The 20,501-nt window shown below is 32.4% G+C and overlaps 2 protein-coding genes across 2 annotated transcripts; both read right to left on the bottom strand.

Moving 5' to 3' along the window:
* Positions 1–471: 471 nt before the first annotated feature.
* On the bottom strand, positions 472–4,299 carry LOC129889812 (nudix hydrolase 8-like). The gene is made up of 9 exons (XM_055965265.1): positions 3,994–4,299; positions 2,731–2,990; positions 2,418–2,483; positions 2,157–2,294; positions 2,000–2,077; positions 1,845–1,895; positions 1,715–1,749; positions 1,246–1,354; positions 472–942 (listed from the first exon to the last, which is right to left on the bottom strand). The coding sequence occupies exons 1-9, from the start codon at positions 4,121–4,123 to the stop codon at positions 736–738; spliced, it is 1,074 nt and encodes a 357-aa protein (XP_055821240.1). The 5' UTR covers positions 4,124–4,299; the 3' UTR covers positions 472–735.
* A 1,592-nt stretch (positions 4,300–5,891) lies between these two features.
* LOC129888506 (plasma membrane ATPase 1-like) lies at positions 5,892–12,457 on the bottom strand. Its single transcript, XM_055963468.1, has 21 exons — positions 12,398–12,457; positions 12,061–12,180; positions 11,865–11,963; positions 11,506–11,643; positions 11,278–11,412; positions 11,020–11,199; positions 10,661–10,867; positions 10,423–10,542; positions 9,791–9,910; positions 9,344–9,466; positions 8,990–9,094; positions 8,763–8,907; positions 8,478–8,642; positions 7,922–8,160; positions 7,793–7,825; positions 7,591–7,672; positions 7,323–7,483; positions 7,035–7,241; positions 6,732–6,917; positions 6,466–6,644; positions 5,892–6,322 (listed from the first exon to the last, which is right to left on the bottom strand). The coding sequence occupies exons 1-21, from the start codon at positions 12,455–12,457 to the stop codon at positions 6,226–6,228; spliced, it is 2,901 nt and encodes a 966-aa protein (XP_055819443.1). The 3' UTR covers positions 5,892–6,225.
* Between the last annotated feature and the right edge of the window lie 8,044 nt (positions 12,458–20,501).

Raw genomic sequence — 20,501 nt, 5'->3', positions numbered from 1 at the left:
GAGCGATTGCAAAAATTATTGGCAAGCTTGTGCACATGAACTTTCTGAGAATGGAGAATCCAAACAATGGACATTTTTAAAAAACGGGCCTTCCTTCTACACTTTCAAGTATAAAATAGACGAGACGACTGTGATTGACAAAGTAGGGGGAGATGAGTCTCTTCTCCTTTCACTTTGTCCTACTCGGAGGAGTGGTGACCCGAGAGTACATGCGAAGCAAAACAATGGTAATTCCATACAGGGATTGTCGGGTTCTAATAGGTGCATTGACTAGAAATTGTTGGATGTACTAAGATTATGATGGGGGATGAAACAATGGCGGGATTTTCACCAAGAATGTTCAAAGTTTGATATATATATGTATAATGAGTAACTTTTAACCTATATACATAGTATAATTTCTATATACTCAATATAATTTTTTCGATGAAGGGCGTTCAAAGACACTTCACTCTAGTAGCAACACCATAATAAGGGCAAAGAAAGATACTATTGAAGAGGCAGAAATATAGATGTTATATATTTACAGAGTGCCATGTCCTCAGCAGAAGATAGATACACTATATATTAACTCCCTGACTTTTTTCTTATTTTTTCGGGTACATCAGATAGTCAAGATATCTTTCTATTACATGTCATAGATGAACAATTGGTGTATATTGTGTTTAACTTGGTCCATCTTCATCGAAAGGGAAGTTGAGAGATAAAAATGCATCACAAATTCTGATTGTGGCACTAGTTGGCTTTACAGTTCGAATCTGAATCTTCAACCGTGTTGAAGTACAGGGAGGATAGTTTACCATCAAATGTAGAAGCTAGTTGATGGACAGATAATCCACAGTAACGTTTTCCCAGCCGAGCAATGCAAATGTCTATGACTTTTTTGAACATGCTATCTGCTTGAATTAGTGGCTGCTCGACGAATTTGACTAGAGGCATCCACTGAATTGTAAAGACAAGCAGCTTAGACGTGAATGAAAATGCAACCGGTTTGCTTGCAAATGTAAGCAGCTTAGACATGTTTTTATGGCACGCTGAGACTGATTTCATAAAGTATATCGTTGTATGCTCATAAATTGTTTCTCAATATTCTTGAGGTTTTATCGTTTCTTTACTCCAGGAGTACTGATAACGGAGAGATACAAGTATATAATATGGATATAACAATGTATCATTGAAATTGGAAGAGGGGAGATACAAGTATATAAAATTCATAAATGACGGATTTTTTTTAATATGCTTTACCTTGGCTGCCTGAATTTCCAGATCATCAACCACGATTCTTGTTGACAGGGGTCTTAAAAGGCAGATGAAGAATAAATCCGACTTTTCAAAAGCTACATTGTGAGCATGCCTGAAAAAGAACAGTAATTAAATTGAATAATGGTCTGTTCTTCGGAAAATGTAAGTCAACAACTAGTGTTAGATAATACTCAAGGTCTGTTCAATAGGTTTTCATTTTGTAGAACGAACAAAAAATTAATTAGGTTCACATCCTTTGTACAAATGTCTAATCAGAAGCAAGAAGTGAAAATCATGATGAATGAAGTTTGGAAAAATACTATGTGTTTGACCAAATCTTTAGCTTGGATAAATAACATGTTCGTATTCGTGTTTTTATTCTTGCTAGTTCTTTCCTCCTAAAAAGGCATCAAGTATCCACTTTTCATAGAGATAGAATCATGGCCATTTAAAGAGTACAAACTTTTTTCACCTGAAAGCCATAACCTCCACAAATTCAGTATCAATCTGGAAAGATAACCAGAAAAAATCATAGTTAAGATTGCGAATACTCGTTTTAGATTACATATTTATAGGGAAAATATGTTCCTATGAGTACGTACCCCAGTCTCCTCCTTCACTTCTCTCACAACTCCTGTATAGATCTCCTCCGACTGATATTGGCATTAAAAGGTAGAATGAGTTTAGGGATTGAGGCAAAGATTTCATGTTCCTATATTTACTGTTGTTAACAAACAAAATTGTAACCAGAACATACCGCAAGAATGAAACCAGTTGGTATTTTCCATAGGCCTGAAAGAGCTGGTGCAGAATGTTTTTCTTGTACGACAAGCACCTAAAGCAGCCATTTCTCTAGGTCAAGGGACTGTAGAAACAATATATTATATTTAGGAGTGTCTTCTAAAATCTAATACCTCGTTTTTGTCGTTGATCACAAAACCCCCAACTCCAACTTGATGAGATGCATTAGAAGGAAGCATGCAGGGATCATCGGGAAGCCAATATGTCATCATGAGATAACCTCTTTCTGCGTGATGGTATTGAAATCCTTCCTACGAAATTAGTTACTTTAGAGTTTGGCTTGAAGGAAGAGTTAGCATCGGAACCTAAAGGAACATGATATAAACTTTGTTCTTCAAAAAAGCTATCTGTGTTCAGATATTCATAGTCAATACCTTTACTGCAATAGGAACTAGATCACATTTCTCGACTGGTAGTTTAAGCCAAACTCCTTTCTTACCCTGCAGCGTGCAACGTCAATTGGAAATTAGTTGTTCCATGAACTGTAATAATATATTTATATCTGAAGATACACCAGACTGGTGGCACCAATCGTCTCCAATCAACAAGCATTTTGGCAATAGGACAAGCCAAAAAATGAAAATGCAATAGCTTCCTCTACATAATAAGTAAACAACATAAAGGTGTTGTGGAATTCTAAATAAAGATAAAGAGAGGTCAACATCTTTATTGCTGCTTAGGAAGTACCTTTATTTTCCAGTGAGACAGCGATTCACGAAGTACAGATGCAAATATGTTGGGATTTGATGGTAGTGTTTGTGGATTAATGAGTATTCCTCCATATTCATCATCAGAAGCATCAAGAACTCTTATGTCTCTAAGATACAGTCCTGAACAATTTTTTCCATTTATCTGACAAGAAAATTCGTCGAGTATAAAATTCTCTTTGCTAACTGAGCTTGCAGCTTCATAAGAAGCACTTGAACGAGAAGCCTTGAGTACAACACCTGGATGTAAAACAGGCAAAAGCCAATATCAATCCCAAACTACGGACACCTCAATCCCAAACATGTATCAAATTGATATCATCTATTTATGGTATTACCATACGAAATGTTATCATCTTAGATCTAGGCACTACATTCTGTAGTGAGAACTAACATGTCTTGTCTAATGAAACAGCAAGTGTGTAGTCCTCTAAGCTAAAGATGCACTTTGTACTACCTCATGGTACATTGTTCTACTTCAAGTTCATGCTCCCCATTGTAATCACTTGGTGCCAAAAGACGACAACAACACCTCAATCCCAAGCAAGGTGGGTGGCTATATATATATATATGAATCCTCACTGTCCATGCCACTCTATTTAAACTCGTCTAATTCCAATATTATATGAAATAAAACTAAGAAAAACACTTTCCCTAGCACACGAAGTTCTCTACGCTTTCGGCTGGAGATAAATGATTACGAAATCCTCAAAAGGGCAAACATGACTCAAATGGGATAGACTTGGTAAACACAAGCTTAAGTCTTCTCAGATAATATTCAAAAACTGGAAATTGCACTTTTCTCCCCTTCTTTGCTATGTTGCTCGGACTCTTCAAGAATGTTGACAGGTGACTGTCGGATCCTCCAAAAGTAGTGCATTTTCGGAAGACCCACATTGGCGTGACATCATTTTGGAGAGTTCGAGCAACATAGCTTCTTTATACATGAATTGCAAGTAAGAAACTTTTCCACTCCTTTAGGTTGAATAAGAATAAGCTCAAAAATGCACACAAGACAACAAAAGGACAGTCCACAACTTAAGCAAAGCAACAAGAAAATGCCTGCATAAGTTTAAAATAAGCTCATGAAAATGTTGCGCTAAAGGGGGGGTGGGGGGGGGGGGGGGGCTTATTCTTCTGACTAAACCAAGAAAAATCCAAAATCTAAAGAGGACATACAATGATGAATGATTAACACTAAAACAGAAAAAAAAATCTCATTTTGCCCACATTAGAAAATTACCTGTGCAAGAACATAACTTGTGAGTCCCAGTAAGACCAAAGCTTAGCTTTGTGTGAAGAAATAAGGTAGATTTCATCACCTCAAAATTAGACAAAAATAATGACTTGGAATCAACCAATTTCAGCTCCATTCTTTTACACACTACAAAAACAAAGCCTTTTTCTTGTCTTTTAAACAAACAAAAAACTGCAGATTGACAAACTCCCTTGTCAACTTAAAAAACAAGAATTTCTTGGGCATATTCCACCAATGGGAGAATACTAAAAAATCTTGAAGAAACAAGTGAAAACTGAGGAATAACAAGTGAACAAAAGAAAGGGATATTTTAATTAAGGTACAAATACAATACTACCAAGAAAAAGTATCATAGTCTTAGGTGGCAAAATGTTGTGGTGGAAAATGAACCTTCAATTAGAAATTTTTTATTAAAAGACAAATAAGGTGGAAAAGATATTTATGAAATCATGTTATTAGTAGTAAGTAACAAATACTAATTATAGAAAACGGGCAAGTAAAACTGAAAGGAAAGACAAGTATGAAGTCACTGTAGAGACTTTTATTAGAGAGGAAACAGGAAATGTAAATTTTTTTGGCATGATTTGAGTGGATGCAAAGATTTTAACAATTAAGGGGAAAAAACAACTTATTTTTCTCTGTTTTGTACTTCTTTAGGGTTGATTAATTTTAATTTGCAACAAGAAGTTCTCTTAGGGCGAAGATACTCACCGTCTAAAGCAATTTTATTCTCAAAGCTCGAATCTTAAATTCTTTTGATATTACTAATGAAATTTTATTATTAAAGTTTAAACTAAATTTTTTGATTAAGAATAAAACATTATGCTTATTTGATTTTTGATTAAGATATATTTTTTACTCGGCATACAGAGTCCGTATTAGAATCTCGACCTCTGATGAAACTACTTCACTCTTAATCAGAGGTCGAAATTCCAATACGGACTCTGTATGCCGAGTAAAAAATCAAAAAGATTTTTTTAATTTTCTTAAAACATTTTTTTTATTTTCTTTTTTATCACATGAATCATGCATGATGTGACACGTATATAATAAAGCCAATTAATTAAACTTAATAGGTAAGGGGCTGCTTTCCCAACATGTGAAAAATTAAAGTAGTTATCATACGTGTTGCCACTATTTGTCCAAGTCATCGATGACTAGGTGCCTTATCTCAATTGATATGCCCATATCACTGGCATCCATATAGGAACGATATTATATAGGTACTTGAATGATTAAAATACTTTAGGTAGATAAAATACTGTAATAAAAATGGTCTTAACAAACTTTAATGTTTTGATTTAATGGGAATTATGATTAAAAAGTTCTATTTTTTTAATGAGAAAGCACATTTGGAAGTACAATAAAAAGTGTGAATTTTTGCCAGTTGTGACTACAGACACTACTTGTACAAAATTCGTTGTATGCCACTTGATACCACACAGCATCCCAGATCCCTTCTTAACTTGCTGTACATTATAAGTATGTAGTTTATTAGTCTGTTTGGATTGAGTTATTTTTAAGCAGTTTATAAGTTGAAAACTGTTTATAAGTAAAAAAAAAAAAAAAAGTAGATGCAGACCAACTTTTTTTTTGACTTATAAGTTGTTTTCAACTTATAAACTGCTTAAAATAAATTCATCTAAATAAACCCAACTATTTATTGGGGCTTATTTTAAGCACAAAATGACTTTAAGTTAGACCAACAAAATACTTAAAAAAAATTGAAAACAACTTATAAACAGCCTATAAGTCAATCCAAACGGCCTCTATAACTTGAAGTTCATGAACACATAAACTAAAGATTGTATAAAGAAGAGTTAAAAGAACAAACAGCACATTTATGAAGAAACAAGTATTTAGCTTTACTCCAAATACTGGTATAATTCAATAATCTATTCCATGAATCTTTCATTACATCAGTCCAACATCGCATAGTAACTGAATCTCTTTTTGGTGCGTGCTTCTTCTTGTCACAGCTTCTGTGGACTCTCAAAAGAATTAATTAAGGGGACTAACTCAAACTTGCACTTTGCTGCAGTCGACAGAATGAAGCTGGAAAAGCTGGATTTTTATTGACAATATTGTGCAAATGGTTGGAGTTTTTTGCACAAGCTAAATCATGAACTAAAAATGCAAACGAAATTGAAGAGAAGAACTCCACAAATGAGAAAAGGGGAATGGTATCTGCAGCTTTATCGGAGGACTCTCCTCTAGTTAGACGGTGTAATGTGGATTGACATGATCAACATCTAATCCTCTAAGCTTTGCAAATGATTCTACCCTCCCTTTAAGTGTGTGAAGTTCCCTCAACCTGTCAAGTTGAACAATACAATAAAAAGATTGATACTATCAACGAAGGATAAAATTAAATGTAGGCATGTTCAGCTTCTAATTTGAGATTATAAGACACTCTTAGAACCTAATCTTATAGAAAAAGGTTGAAACGATGTTAACCTTGCAATATCCGCGCGCCTTTTTGCTTCCTCAGCCATCACACTGATCTCCCTGAAAGTGTAATTCTCTGGAAATGTTTTAGTTTCTACAGACTGAAGGCCATGAATTGTCCTCTGTTCAGCAGCCCATGCTGCTTCGCGGGCTTCCTTACCAAAGTCCTTTCTGTTGGTGAAAGCCGTCTGACAAATACAAATACGTTACATTATATGTATGTCTAGTATCAAATTATTATATGGCTTTGTGAAGAAGAACATATAGTTGCTCACCTTTTGGTTCAGTAGTAAGCCCCAGGCTCTCCCACTGAGAGCATATCGAACAGCAAATTTGATGGGATCAAGAAGAAAATATGTAATAATATTAAACAACCAAATCACACCGGTCCATCTCCATCCAATCTTCTCAATACCAGCAAATTTAACTGATGTAACCATAGCAGACATAAAAGTTGCAACCTGCAAGAGAAACGAGGAGTGAAAATGAGACCCCTATAGATTAATTGCGGGGTTGGTCAACTAGATACGTGACTAATTCCCAAAAGGGGAAGGAGAAAAAAGAAGGTAAATTCTTACCATCTGAGCAACAATAAAGGCAGCAACAAGGAGTAGGCCAGGTCTTTCCATGAATGACCATCCTCTCGACCGTGTAACAAAGATCAATGCTTGGCTGATGGTGCTAACTTGGAGATACACAGCTGAAGCTAGTTTGGCATTTAGAGAATCAGTGATGACCTTATTATCTGGAATATGTTTGTTGAAATCTTCCACGTGAAAGGCGTTCTGAAGAAAAAAGAACATGATCAGCTTAATTCATCGTTCAATATTTATCCAAGTTGCATAGATGTAACAAGGGGAAAGTACCGCGAAGAAGCTGGTCTCAAAAGTTAAATAGAAGAATAAAGCGGTCATCAAGGCAAGGTAACTGCCTAGCACAATTCCTGTTGCAAAGATTTCGCTGAGCTTCCAACTGTCAGGAAGTGGAGATGGCTTGACTCTGTCCTTGGATATAGTCATGATTGTGCCTGCAAAACAATTTACGATGATTCAATAAATGAATATAGAGGAAGAATATAATATCATCAAAATCTTTTAAAGTTGTGAAATGTCCAAGACGCGTGTGAGCCCTCACCATCATTGAGAATGGCAATGACAAGGACCATAAAGGGGGGGAAATTGAATTTCCAAAATGCAGTCAGCAACATGAATCCCAACTGTTTGGTCATCACAAACATGAGTTACATTTTGCAAAAGAGAGGGAGGAATATGTTCTCCCTTTTTTTTATCGCGCATATAGTTCAGGTTCCAGAATATAATGACTAAGGGTAACTTACCACAATACGAATTGTGATGGACACTGCATATATCTGGACAAACGAAGATTAAGCATTAGTACTATGTTAAGATATACTGAAAAGTACTAGAATAATTTTCTCTGTGGGATGAAGTGGAATTTTATTAACTGTGTAATTTTTCATTCTCTGGAAAATGGCACGGCTTGTCAATACAGCATGGATAATAACACTTAGTCCTGGTTCTGTCAGAACTATATCCGAAGCACCCCGAGCTGCATCTGTTGCATCTGCTACAGCAATTCCTATGTCTGCTTTCTTCAGAGCAGGTGCATCATTTACTCCATCACCAGTCATACCACAAATGTGTTTCCTGCTTTGTAAGATTCTTACGATTTCGTACTTGTGCTCTGCAAGGAATAATATATTCAGATTATGATACAAAATAAAGATTTCAAAGTCTCTAATCCCTCCATTTCAAATTATTTGTTTGATTTTAACTTGACAAGAAATTTCAAGAAAGTAAAAAAGACTTTTGAATCTTGTAGTTTTAAATTAAAGATATGTAGAATGTACTAAAATATCCTTGAATCTGGTTTTCATAGACATGTCATGTGGAAGTTTAAATTAAAAAGTTGCCAAAAAGGGAAAGAGGCATTTTTTTTAAACGGACCAAAAAGGAAAGACAAAGAAATTGAAATGGAGTGAGTATTTCGCTCTAACTTACCAGGAAAGACACCGGCAAATCCATCAGCGCTTTCAATGAGTTCTTCAATTGGAAGGACTGCAGCTGAGGAATCCTTTTGTTCTCCAAGCAAAAACGATGAAGGATACATGTTCGTACCCATCCCTAGACGTCTCCCAGTTTCTTTACCTATAGCTAACTGGTCGCCTGGTAAAAATACCACAAGTCAGCTAGAATATGAGTCCACATACCAGTTGAGAAGTAACAGCTATTTCTCATTATAACGAGAAAAGGTAATGAGATAAAAGGGCTATCGGTTGAGCAAACCTGTAATCATCTTAACACTAACTCCGAGTTCGAGAGCTCTTCTAATTGTTTCAGCACTGTCATGACGTGGTGGATCGAAGAGAGGGAGAAGACCAACAAATTCCCAAAGTCCACCAGGACTTTCCTTTGTACCTTCTGGTACTTCCTATACGAAAAACAAACTCACAACAGTCATCATCTTGTAAGCAACAACTTCACTGAAATTTACAAGTCAGCGGCCTAATTACCTGGCGAGCGACTGCAAGGGATCGAAGCCCACGCTCAGCAAACTTATCTATCACTGAATGCACTCTATTTTGAAGGTCTGATTTGTTCCAAGCCAGGTTCAAAATCTAAAAGTTACAGAGAACATATCAGAAGAGTTTAATAAGAGTTGAAATAACTGTGGGTACTGCATTCCACCGTTCTGATGAATACGAACCAAAATCAGCAACCTTTACTGTCACGTGCTCTAAATTGACTGACAACAGATGACTAGTGTTGATCAATCATGCAAGTATGTAATCAAGTTCTTTATGGTAAATGTTCTGACTTCTCAGAGTCTTATTTATTGAAATTATTTTAAAGCATACAGTCTCTACCTGCTCCGGAGCACCTTTGCTCACTCTGTGCATTTTACCCGCGCTGTCTAGGTAGGTAAGAGCAGTCCTCTTATCAGTTGGATTGAATGGAAGGAAATGAACCTCTGTGATACCAGCTCGTGCCTTACATGAAAATCAATTAAAATAGAACAATATTAGTCTTCTTCACAGTAACAAAATGATAAAAGATTTTCATAGAAGTTTAGTAGCTAAAGCATACTTGCATGAGAGGGTTCTTGACCATTTAAAATGCATCAGAAATGCTCTGAAAAAGTTCTATTAACTAAGTAACTCTTGAATTTGTTTCACTTTTCATCTCTCTGTGAAGAGAGGATACCGTGGAAGAGAATGGAATAATGCACTAAATCCTAGATCTATATAGAAGTCTACATTTTTCAAGTTGTTTTAGGATGAAGAGACTAAAAGCTGAACAGTTGCAGCATGTACCTCCTTAGGGTCAGCAAGCATGGATACTATCGCAGTATCAATTGCATCTTGGTTCTCCAACCGGGAAGCTCTGGCAGCCATCAAAACTACCATGTCCTTTTCAACATCTTTCGCAAAAACCTATAAGAATTTGATTGAAATCAACTACTTTTGGTTCACAAAATGCACTGATCAATATAGTTTGATGAGAAACTTCTGGTTGCTCAGGAATAATGCAACACATAAACAATTTATTCGCCTCCTTAAAGTTTCATCTATCATTAATCTGCATAATACAGTCTGAATCATGAAGTGATTGCTTGAGCCACTTATTGTCCGTATAAATCTAAGGACTTCTTAAGCCATGAGGTGAAGGTTGTTATTTTATATTACTATGCAACTAGTTTTGACATTTTGATTGCTCAATGCAACACAATAAAAAAATATTACCAAATAAGTACTGATTATATCACAATTTTGCACTATGTCAGTACTATAGGATTTTGGATATGTGTTCCAGAATCGAATTTGCAAAAGTCAATAGGCATTCCAATCTAATGATTATTGTTATGAGACTAAACTTATGATAGTATCAGTTTAGTTTAGTGATGAACATCTGACAAAAAGCTCTTAAAAGAGGATTTAAGGACCACCTCAATCAGATTTTTGTCCACTGATAACTTGTTTAAAGTTAGAGTGCCCGTTTTATCACTGCACAAGACATCCATCCCCGCCATCTCCTCAATAGCTGTCATTCGTTTTGTGATAGCTCCCTGCAATTATAGGTGGTATCAGTTATTTGTCAGTTATTAAAAATTTCAGATACTCTAGAATAGTGTAAACTTTCTTCATATCAACAAATCGATATATTAAACCGGGAACTCAACACACCTGCTGGGATAGTCGATGAGAACCAATTGCCATAGTTACGGAGAGAACTGTTGGCATGGCAATGGGAATTCCACCAATGAGCAGAACAAGAAGGCTGTCAACAGCTTCACGAGGATGTCGATGTTGTCCCCCAAATATTACAATGAGCTCAATAATCATACCAGTAGCAATAGAGCAGATGCAAAAGTTACCAATTGAAGTTAATACCTGAAACCATCAAATAAGATCTTAATGCTATTTAACACCTGCCTCATCACGTACTTCAGTGCATTCAAGTAGGATTAGTTCTGACTAGTACAATATTATGGGTTTAGGTCCTAGAATAAAGGAATTACGAGTAGAATATATGTGCTCTTCACCTTCTGAAAATGTCCAACGTGTGTAGTATTTTCCACCAGATGAGCAGCCTTTCCAAAGAAAGTGTGAACTCCGGTAGCAATAACAACAGCTTCTATTTCACCTTGTTTACATGTTGACCCAGAGTATACACCATCTCCAGGATTTTTGGTAACTGGAAGTGACTCTCCTGTAAGAGCAGACTGCAGGGGTACTCTTAATTAAAAACCAGTCGTTCAGGCCAAGTTGCTTGTGACATAGATCATTGATTCAACTGATACCTGATCAATTTTCAATGGATCACCATTAAGTAGACGCGCATCAGCTGGAATTATATCCCCGAGCTTTATGCTAATGATGTCCCCAGGAACCAACACGGCTGCATCCTCTTCATTCCATTTCCCATCCCGTAAAACCTGATACACATGATTGAATATTCTTGTACTATTAATCTATTGCGACCTTAATAATTACATGAAGAGGTCATGGTATTTTGACCTAGATCTGACCTTGGCTTTTGGAGCTAACCGAGCCATAAGAGCTGCAGCAGCATTTCCAGCATTATTTTCTTCTATAAAACTAATCGTTGAGTTTATGATAAGTAGTGCAACAATGCCAACAAAGTCTTGGTAATCAACTCCCTTGTGCTGTAACAAAAATTTATACAACAAACATCAGTTTCCAAATTCTTGTATGCTCTTGTAGACAACAACATATATTCCCAGTGTAATCCCACAAGTGGGTGTGAGGAGCGTAGGATGTACGCAAACCTTACCCCTACCTTTGCTGGATAGAGAGGCTGTTTCTGATAGACACTTAGCTCAACAAGGCATTAATGCAAATTTGTAGATAACACAAAGTAATCTACCTTTCCGTGTGGAAGAAAAAGAGCCATGATTGCTGCTGCTTCCATTACCCATGAAAGAGGATTCCACATGAATCCCAAGAACTTTAGTATTTTGCTCTCCTGTCAAATGTGGGGTGGAAAGATATATATATATATTTAGATACAAATTAGAAGAATTTCTTCAAGGTGGAAAAGGATTGTATTGAAGAGGAGAGACCTTTTTCTCTTCGAGTTTGTTATGACCAAACACATTTAGACGTTTCTCAACCTCCGCGGAGTTGAGTCCCTCTTCTGTACATTTCAGATTCTCGAAAACCTCCTTAATAGGAATGTTTTCCTGTAAAGTGAATAAAAGATTAAAGATCAGAACATTCTCATTAACACGTCATATGATCAGCGACAGTTTTTTCATCAGGACTAATACTTTTATTGGGAATTAGACACAATATATTAGTCTGCCTCATTTTTTCTTTGAATATCAACTTGCGTCGAACTCCACATATCACAAGATTTAGTACAATTCATTGCTTTGTAATACTTAAAACCAAATTTACCAGATCAACAGTCTCATTGTTGATAGCCTCCAGAGTAGTGGTTGTCTTTTCTGTGCTCATGGTAGTTCGATTTATTGGACCCCCAGCCAACAATTGGTAAAATTAAGATCTACATTTGAAAAATGTTCCATGAAATCACTTTTAACATAAACCTTGCATGAGGTTGAGGAATATGAATGGTAAACAGGACAATACTCACTTACATTATAGGTGTAATTTTACATGTTGTAACAGGTCATTTACCATATTTTGCAATCTATGTTTGCTATAAAAGGTTATCTGTAAAACTTTTTAGGACAACTCGAAAGAAGATTAGCATAAGGAGAAGGATTCCTTTATTCTTCAACCAAATTTTGCTTAATGGCTTTATTTTAACTAATTTTTGCTAAATGACTATTTTACAAATGAGATTTTTTCATAAAGCCAACATTTTAATCTTGAGAGAACATATCAAAATTACACACAAATTTCTGTAGCTCAAAATTCTAAATGCATCAAATTCACTTTTCAGTTGATGGTCAAAATCACATCCAAACTATCATTTTTTCGCGAGTTTCATACCTTAACTATCATTGTTCCTGAAGAATCTATCAAACACATTGTTTGCAGGATCCTTAGTCGGGATGCATAGGTGAGTCAGTCTAACAGCATAATCACATACTAATACGAACTATATCATATAAAGCCACAGTCTATAATCGCATACCTGTTACAGTTGTTCGCTTTTTCATAGAAGAAATCTTCACAAAAATCTTCACACAGGAACCTTTTAGGAATTGGAGAGGGAAGAAGGAAGAAGCGTTTCTTTCTTTCTGAGATAAAATGTGTTGTTTCTCAGAAGAGAAACCTTTTATAAACTTAAAAGGACACAACTTTTCAATGTCTATTCCTTTTAATTAATAAATAAATATATAATAATTATATATTAGTTATTTATTAATAAGGATCCGAATTGACCCACATGGATGACCCAATCCAATTTCCTTTAGTTCCCTTTACCTAGTTAAACTATTAAAACACACCTCGATGATGCTGAGTTGGCCAAATAATTGTTCCCAACCCACAAAAATATGTTTTGACACAAAAGGATGTGATAGCTTAGGTAGGTAACTATAACAATGAATAGTTGATGTATGAAACTCACGAAAGTTTAGGAGCGTGTTTTTGACCATTAACTCTAACTGATGAAAATGCATTATCCATAACAAAATAGTAGCAAGACTCAATCTTTTACCAATATAAGAATTTAAGAAATAGCATACCGTGGTGAGCTGAGAGGAAGGATCGGAGGAATGAAGTAGGAATCTCCATAGAATAAATAAGGGAAAAACAGCATTGTTTGTATCTTAAACAAAATGCATTGGGATTTTCTCAAATGACAACACATAATGAGTTACTCTACTAAGCTTCTAAACCTCCGTCAACAAGGTTTTTTGGTAAGTGCAAATGATTTTGGACTACTTAATTAATTGCCTAAGTAAAAATCAAACAATACTTTGGAGCTTGTTTATGATATTTCAACAAAACTTTAACTTTCATTTGAAATTTTAATTTCAAACAATAACATACTCAATGAAATCTTACAAAATGAAATTTGAATGGGGTAAAGTATACATAGCCGTTAACAATACCTCTTGCAGGTAGAGTAATTCCAAATTTTGATTTCAAATCCTAAATTCACCTAAAAGGTAGGATTTCAATTTTTCAAGTTTGTGATTTAATTTTTAAAAAAAATAAAAAAACTTGACCAACAAGTTTATGTTTTATAAATAAATAAAAGTTCATAATTTTTAAGCAAAAAATATCATTCTTGATGCGAAGAGATTGACTATAGTATGCCGAAAGATTGTTTTAGAGAAAAGTTAGTTATTACTATTATTCATTAAGTGGATTAGTGAATCTTTGTAAAGTTATATGTATTCGAAATTTTGTAATAATATGTAATCACGAGTATTTATTTATAAAAGAAATATGTAGATATGTGATTTATTAATGGCCCCTTAGGATATTCCGACATCTTATTTATGAATTATGATTTACCCATGTGGTAAGATTATAAAAATTATGAAAGTTTTGATAGTTTTCACAAATTGCCGGATGTTCATATTTATGATAAAAAAATACAATACGATTCAAATTACATATCCAAATAAAATTTCAAGTTAAAATCAACCTGAATTCAGATCAATGATTTAAAATCATGTCCAAATGTCTACTTAGATTTTTCGGCATAAAATGGGTAGATTTATGTTCCTAGTTTGAGCCTTAAGTTGAAATCACTTTTGTTAGAATAGATTTACCTCAATACGAGACTTGTCAGCGCAAATGATCAAGAATTTAAAAATTTATGAATTTTTATAATAACTTTAAGTTAATATACAAATTACAATACTAATTGAGTTCATAATTATAAATTTACACATACTTGTATTTGATATTTACAATCTTTTGTGTCCATCCAAAACATATTCATGAATCAATGAAACATATCTTACAAGACATATTCTAACAATTATGGAATCCTTTTTATTTAATTATATCTTTTTAGAGAGAGATTTTTCATTCATAGGACACCCAAAAGATTTCTTCGTCATAAAAAAGAAGAGATTTTTCATTGGTGCCTAAGTAACAGAGAACATTGTACTTGCAATCAATTAGGAGTATCTAGTGAGATCACTATCTTCAGAGAAATGCCACAAAATGATAGTAGTACAAAACGTAGTGGGTTGTACACAGTTGTACCGTCTACGTTCTTGGAATATACAATATTTTAAGAAAAAGTTACGGACATATATCCTTCAGCTAATTAGTTTATTCATATGGTGGAAGTATACATTATCATTATATATGTTGTGCATAGATATTATATATATCATATATTATATTTTTCGTAAACTAGATGGTCCCATATTTATTTATTTTAATTTATTGTACCTACAATACATGTATTATTCTAATACGAATGAAATAAAAAAAAAAATATAAGACAAGTCCCGAGTTTTAATTAAAATATGTGAAGAATTCCTAGGGAGCAAAAATAAGGAGAAAAAGACACATAAAATGGTAACAAGAAATTCTTAGAGAGATCCAATGATGGATTCTTTGAAAATATAATTGGCACAAGGAATAAAATTATTGCGTGAGAGATATTTGTTTTATAGTTAAATTTATTTTTATCGATCTTTATTGAATAGTACCATACAAATGTGTTAGGAAGTTGCAAATCTACTTCTTAATTTGTTTTAAAGGAAGCAAGAAGCATAATGAGACATTAAAACTTTGTTAAGCATCTGATTATCCAATATGTTTTGTTCAGCCTTTACTTTGACTATTCTAATTATCTAATGAACAAATAAATACTAACCAAAAGAGAAAGTGATTGGATATATTAATAGGCATTGTGGTGTACTAACATATGGTTTAATTTAAATGGCTTAATCTTAATTAAAGGAAAATTAAGAGGGCGTTGGTGTTGAACTCTGGAAAACACATTTTGACCAAAATTGTTTCCACTTTAAATTATTCATAAAAATTTAAAAACTACGTTTTTCAAAAATACGAATATATTTTATTGACAAACGCCCTCTAAATTATTAAAATGGGAATCAAAATCTCAAGGAGAAAAAAACCATCTTTGTTCTTAAAAAATTTCAAGATAGTTATTAACAAAGTCAAAATCTCAAAATATATTTTGTTTAACAAAATATTAAATAAAAATTAGAAAAGTTAAGTAATCAGATCAAAATTTGTTCATACGTAGCTTTCCTACCCCAAACTCAATAGGGAAAATTACACGGATAAGCAAATATATACAAGTTAATTAGTTAATATAGATATAGTTTGAATTAATTATGGCTCGCAGCAAACATCGAGTTGTTATTACAGTTTGAGTTTTGTATAATTCGCGTGATTTATACAAACATTGTACGCGAATCGAATTGAATAGCGAAATATACAAACATTACAAATTGTATAGCGAATTATACAAACATTGAGCATGAATTGTATAGTGAAATATACAAACGTTATATAAAAAATAGGAATTGTATAGCGAATTATACAAACGTATACAAATGCTGCATGAATTATACAAACACTGCTATAACTATATCTACGGATTGTAAATAGAAAAACTATAGCTATGGAGCATAATTAAGATATTTTTGAATGGCTATATGCGAAAATTCTCCAATTCAATATGGTGCGGCCCACACTTTCGCCCACAAGAAAGACTTGGGCTATGATCCAACTTTGGATTGGCCCAAAGTCATGAATAGCTTTGGAGGTGTGTCATGTTTGAACTTTTAATCCCGTTCGCCTTAGGTATAAAACTTCAAGTTTAACTGTAACTTTCACGATTTTAATGATTGATATACACAAATATCTCTTTTTAAGTCATCATTTAGATTTTTTCCCCTATAATTAAAAGTTGTGCAAATATAATTTTTGAAAAGTTATCCTTTAAAACAATATTAAATTCAGGTCTAATGCTCGCTCATAAATATATTACTCACACTATAATAGATTGTAGTTTAACATTTTCTTATAAGATTTTCAGTTTACTCATAAATAATCTTTACACCAAAATTGGAATAAAAGGTTCATAAATTACAAAAATAAAAAGAGAATTGAATTTATTTATTTTCTTAAACTCTTATCTAATCAAACATAAAAAATAAAAATAAAAACTAAAAACGGAATAAGTACAAGAAAGAGATATAAAAAGGAAAAAGGAGAGCCACAAACTTAAAACTATTTAATAGTCAAGTCTTGTGGAATCCATACCCCAAAAAAACATTAGCAAAAAAGACTAGTAACTTGTCTAAGTCAAACCACATGATACATATGTTCAAAGTCAACAAAATAAATTAAAGGCCCCAAATTAATGGAATAAAGATCAAAAAAATAATAAAATCTTACCTCACCAACAATCATTTATACTATATTAAAAACATGAAAATTCTTAAAATATTATTTGAACTTTGTACTCTTCATTAAAATATTATACTTTAAACAAAATCATCTTTTCATTATTTTTATTCAATTATTATACTATTATTTTAATGATATTAAATATTAACTATAATATAAATCCTATAATATTGGCCAAAATCGTTTATGGGTAGGATTGGTAATGTAAGGCTATAAAGAAAGGTTTTATTGAAAATTCAAATGAATCCTAAGCTAGCTAATTTTCCTGGAGTTAACTTGTACATATGTTTACTCCTTGATTGCTATGAGCTACTTTTTCTGGAGTTACACTTATACATATTTTTATTCCTTGATTGCTATGAGCTACTTTTTCTGGAGTTACACTTATACATATTTTTATCCCTTGATTGCTACATATATAATAATCACTTTTATGGTGTTCATTATCTTACTAATTTATGATTGTGTTGTGTAGATTTCTGATCTAGATATTGAGATCACCTGAGGCTTAATGTGGATCATTGTCAACGGTATCTTCTTTTTTACAAGCTTTTGTCTTTTCAATATATTGTCCTAATTATTAAATTATTTATTTATACCCTCATCTCAATGTACTACTATTTTTTTTTGTTGATAAAAAATATTGTATTATTTCGACATAAACGTATCAAGGTTTTTCATATCACAAGTGCTGAATACATAATTTTGACTTTTAATACGTGAAATTTTATTCACTATATTTAATTTTATTCCTTCGTTAGCGTGATTGTGAGTTATCATATTCCTTTTTAAGTTCTACATTAATTTCTTAAAAATTTTGTACTTAATAATATAACATACCTAGAACAATTTAAATTCACTCTATAAAATGGAAATAATTACAGAAAAAGAAAATATAGTCAAATTAATTTAACAACTTTAGAATTAATTGTTAATAATTTCACATCATGGAGAGATATAATATCTATATCTATCTATACTATATTAAAAGTACGAAGGTCCTTAAAAATTGTTGTTTGAACTTTTTGCCCTTTATTAAAAGACTATATTTTAGATAAAATTGTATTTTCATCATTTTTCTTAAATAATTATCATTAAATTATTATTCTAATATTTGGAATTTGAAATTAATTAAAGATCTTTACTTATTGCAATAGGTAAGAACTCCTCATATTTAATACTTTAAAATTGATTAAAAATTTTACTCCTTTAATATTTTCTGATTTGAATCAAATTCTAATAGTAATTTGTAACCATACTCTTATAGTAATATTTCGGATAGTTATTTAGTTAAAAAAATCTAACAAAGTCAAAGTGTGGAACATTTTAATAAATAATCTTCTACAGAAAGGATTTATATAAAGAATAGTGACTTTTAAATTTAAATTTCCAATAATAGGAGTTTCTTTAAATTAAAAAAATTTTATAACCAAGTAATTGTTAAATCTTTATCTATTTGTATAGGTAAAAACTCCTAATATTTTATATTTTAAAATTGACTAAAATTTAATTAGAGTTAGGAAAACTACCAACGGTGTGGCCTTACTTTGGATTGTTTTTTAACATATTGTTGATTAATCTGACAAACATAATACGGTAAGGTAGTAATTTTAGAGTGCTAAATAAAATAATTTGAGAGACTAATTCGATACAAACACTACTAGCCCAAGCAAAATTGGAATTATAGTATATGTTATAAAGATTTATTTTCCTTTGCACCACGATCATCATATGTATTTTCAAAATTTATTATTATCCATTTATTTTGGAACAAATTTTACAAGCGTTTTTTTATTTATTTTGATTTTGCTTCAAGTCATCTTTTTGCATTGATATTATCATCCTCCTTTCACTTTTCTTTATTTTTTTCAATCAATAACTTTTAAAATTATATATGAGTTAATACATAATCAATATTTGATAATAGATTCTCCCCTTCTGATAATTTCTCTTTCTTTTTTTGTTGGATTTTTTGATAGAAAAATTGGACGAAATAAGTATGTTGCCGCCAAATGAAATAACCATTGGATTTCTTCAACAAAGAGATTACCCACGTAACAATTCTTATATTTTTATATTTTTTGTTTTATAATGTTCAAGCTTACTACAATTGTTGCTGAAGAACCAGGTCATTCAATAAGTCCAAAAATTGAGGGTCTCTAAAATAGTACTTCTTTTATAGGATATATGTGTCTACTTATTCAACTTTATATAAATTTAAGTGTCTATTTATATGCACCCAAAGTTAGAGGGCATAAATGTTAGTTGAAATCAAGTTAAATGGAACATTTATATATTATCCATATAAAATGGAGATCTTGTATTAAGGGGAACATAAATTGAAAATCTAACCGAATAGAATTAATTTGATTTGGTTTCGAGATTTTAAAAAAAAATGATATTCAATTAAATTATTGATTTTAGAATTTTGATTCTTCGATTTAACCGAATTTTTCATGTTTGAAGTTGTTGTATGGTGTATACTTCATTGTTTTGGTTGTCGTACTGATTGGTTGTTGTTGTTGTTTCTTTATTCATTATTTTCTATGGGATTCCTTTACTACATATTTCTTTACGATTTTTGATATGCTTTACTTGAGTCGGGAATCTATCTGAAACAACATTTCTATTCTCATAAGGTAAGGATCTATTACGTTATGAACTTTTCAAAATTATGTGTACTTAATAATATGCGTCACACATATAATACTTTATTCATGTTATATATAATTTTTATAAATTAGCACGGTCCACACATGCGAAACATATACCCTAAACTAGTCAAATAATACTTGCATGTAGACCCCTCTCATTGTCTTTCATTCAACGTAAACAGCAAACCACAAAAATAGTCACGAGACAATTAACATGCAGATGCTAACATAAGCACCAACATATTGGGGGAGGGGGACCTAACAAGGATAGAGGGGTTCGAATAAACTTTTTTTATTGAAAATTATTTTTATTTATAAATAAAAAAATATTTTTATATATATATAATAGATATTGAATTCCTTTTGATATTTTTATATATTTACTTTTTATATTTCAAATCTTTTTATTAAAAATTCTGACTCTATCGCTACTTACTTGCGAAATTGATGAACATGTCTTATGCCTTTATCTTTCGTGCAGGATAGAACAGCTTCTTTTTTTTCTCAGAGTAAACTGA

This window comes from Solanum dulcamara, chromosome 5, assembly GCF_947179165.1.
Source record: "Solanum dulcamara chromosome 5, daSolDulc1.2, whole genome shotgun sequence".
Lineage (NCBI taxonomy): Eukaryota > Viridiplantae > Streptophyta > Magnoliopsida > Solanales > Solanaceae > Solanum > Solanum dulcamara.
This window is presented reverse-complemented; position numbering and strand designations above follow the sequence as displayed.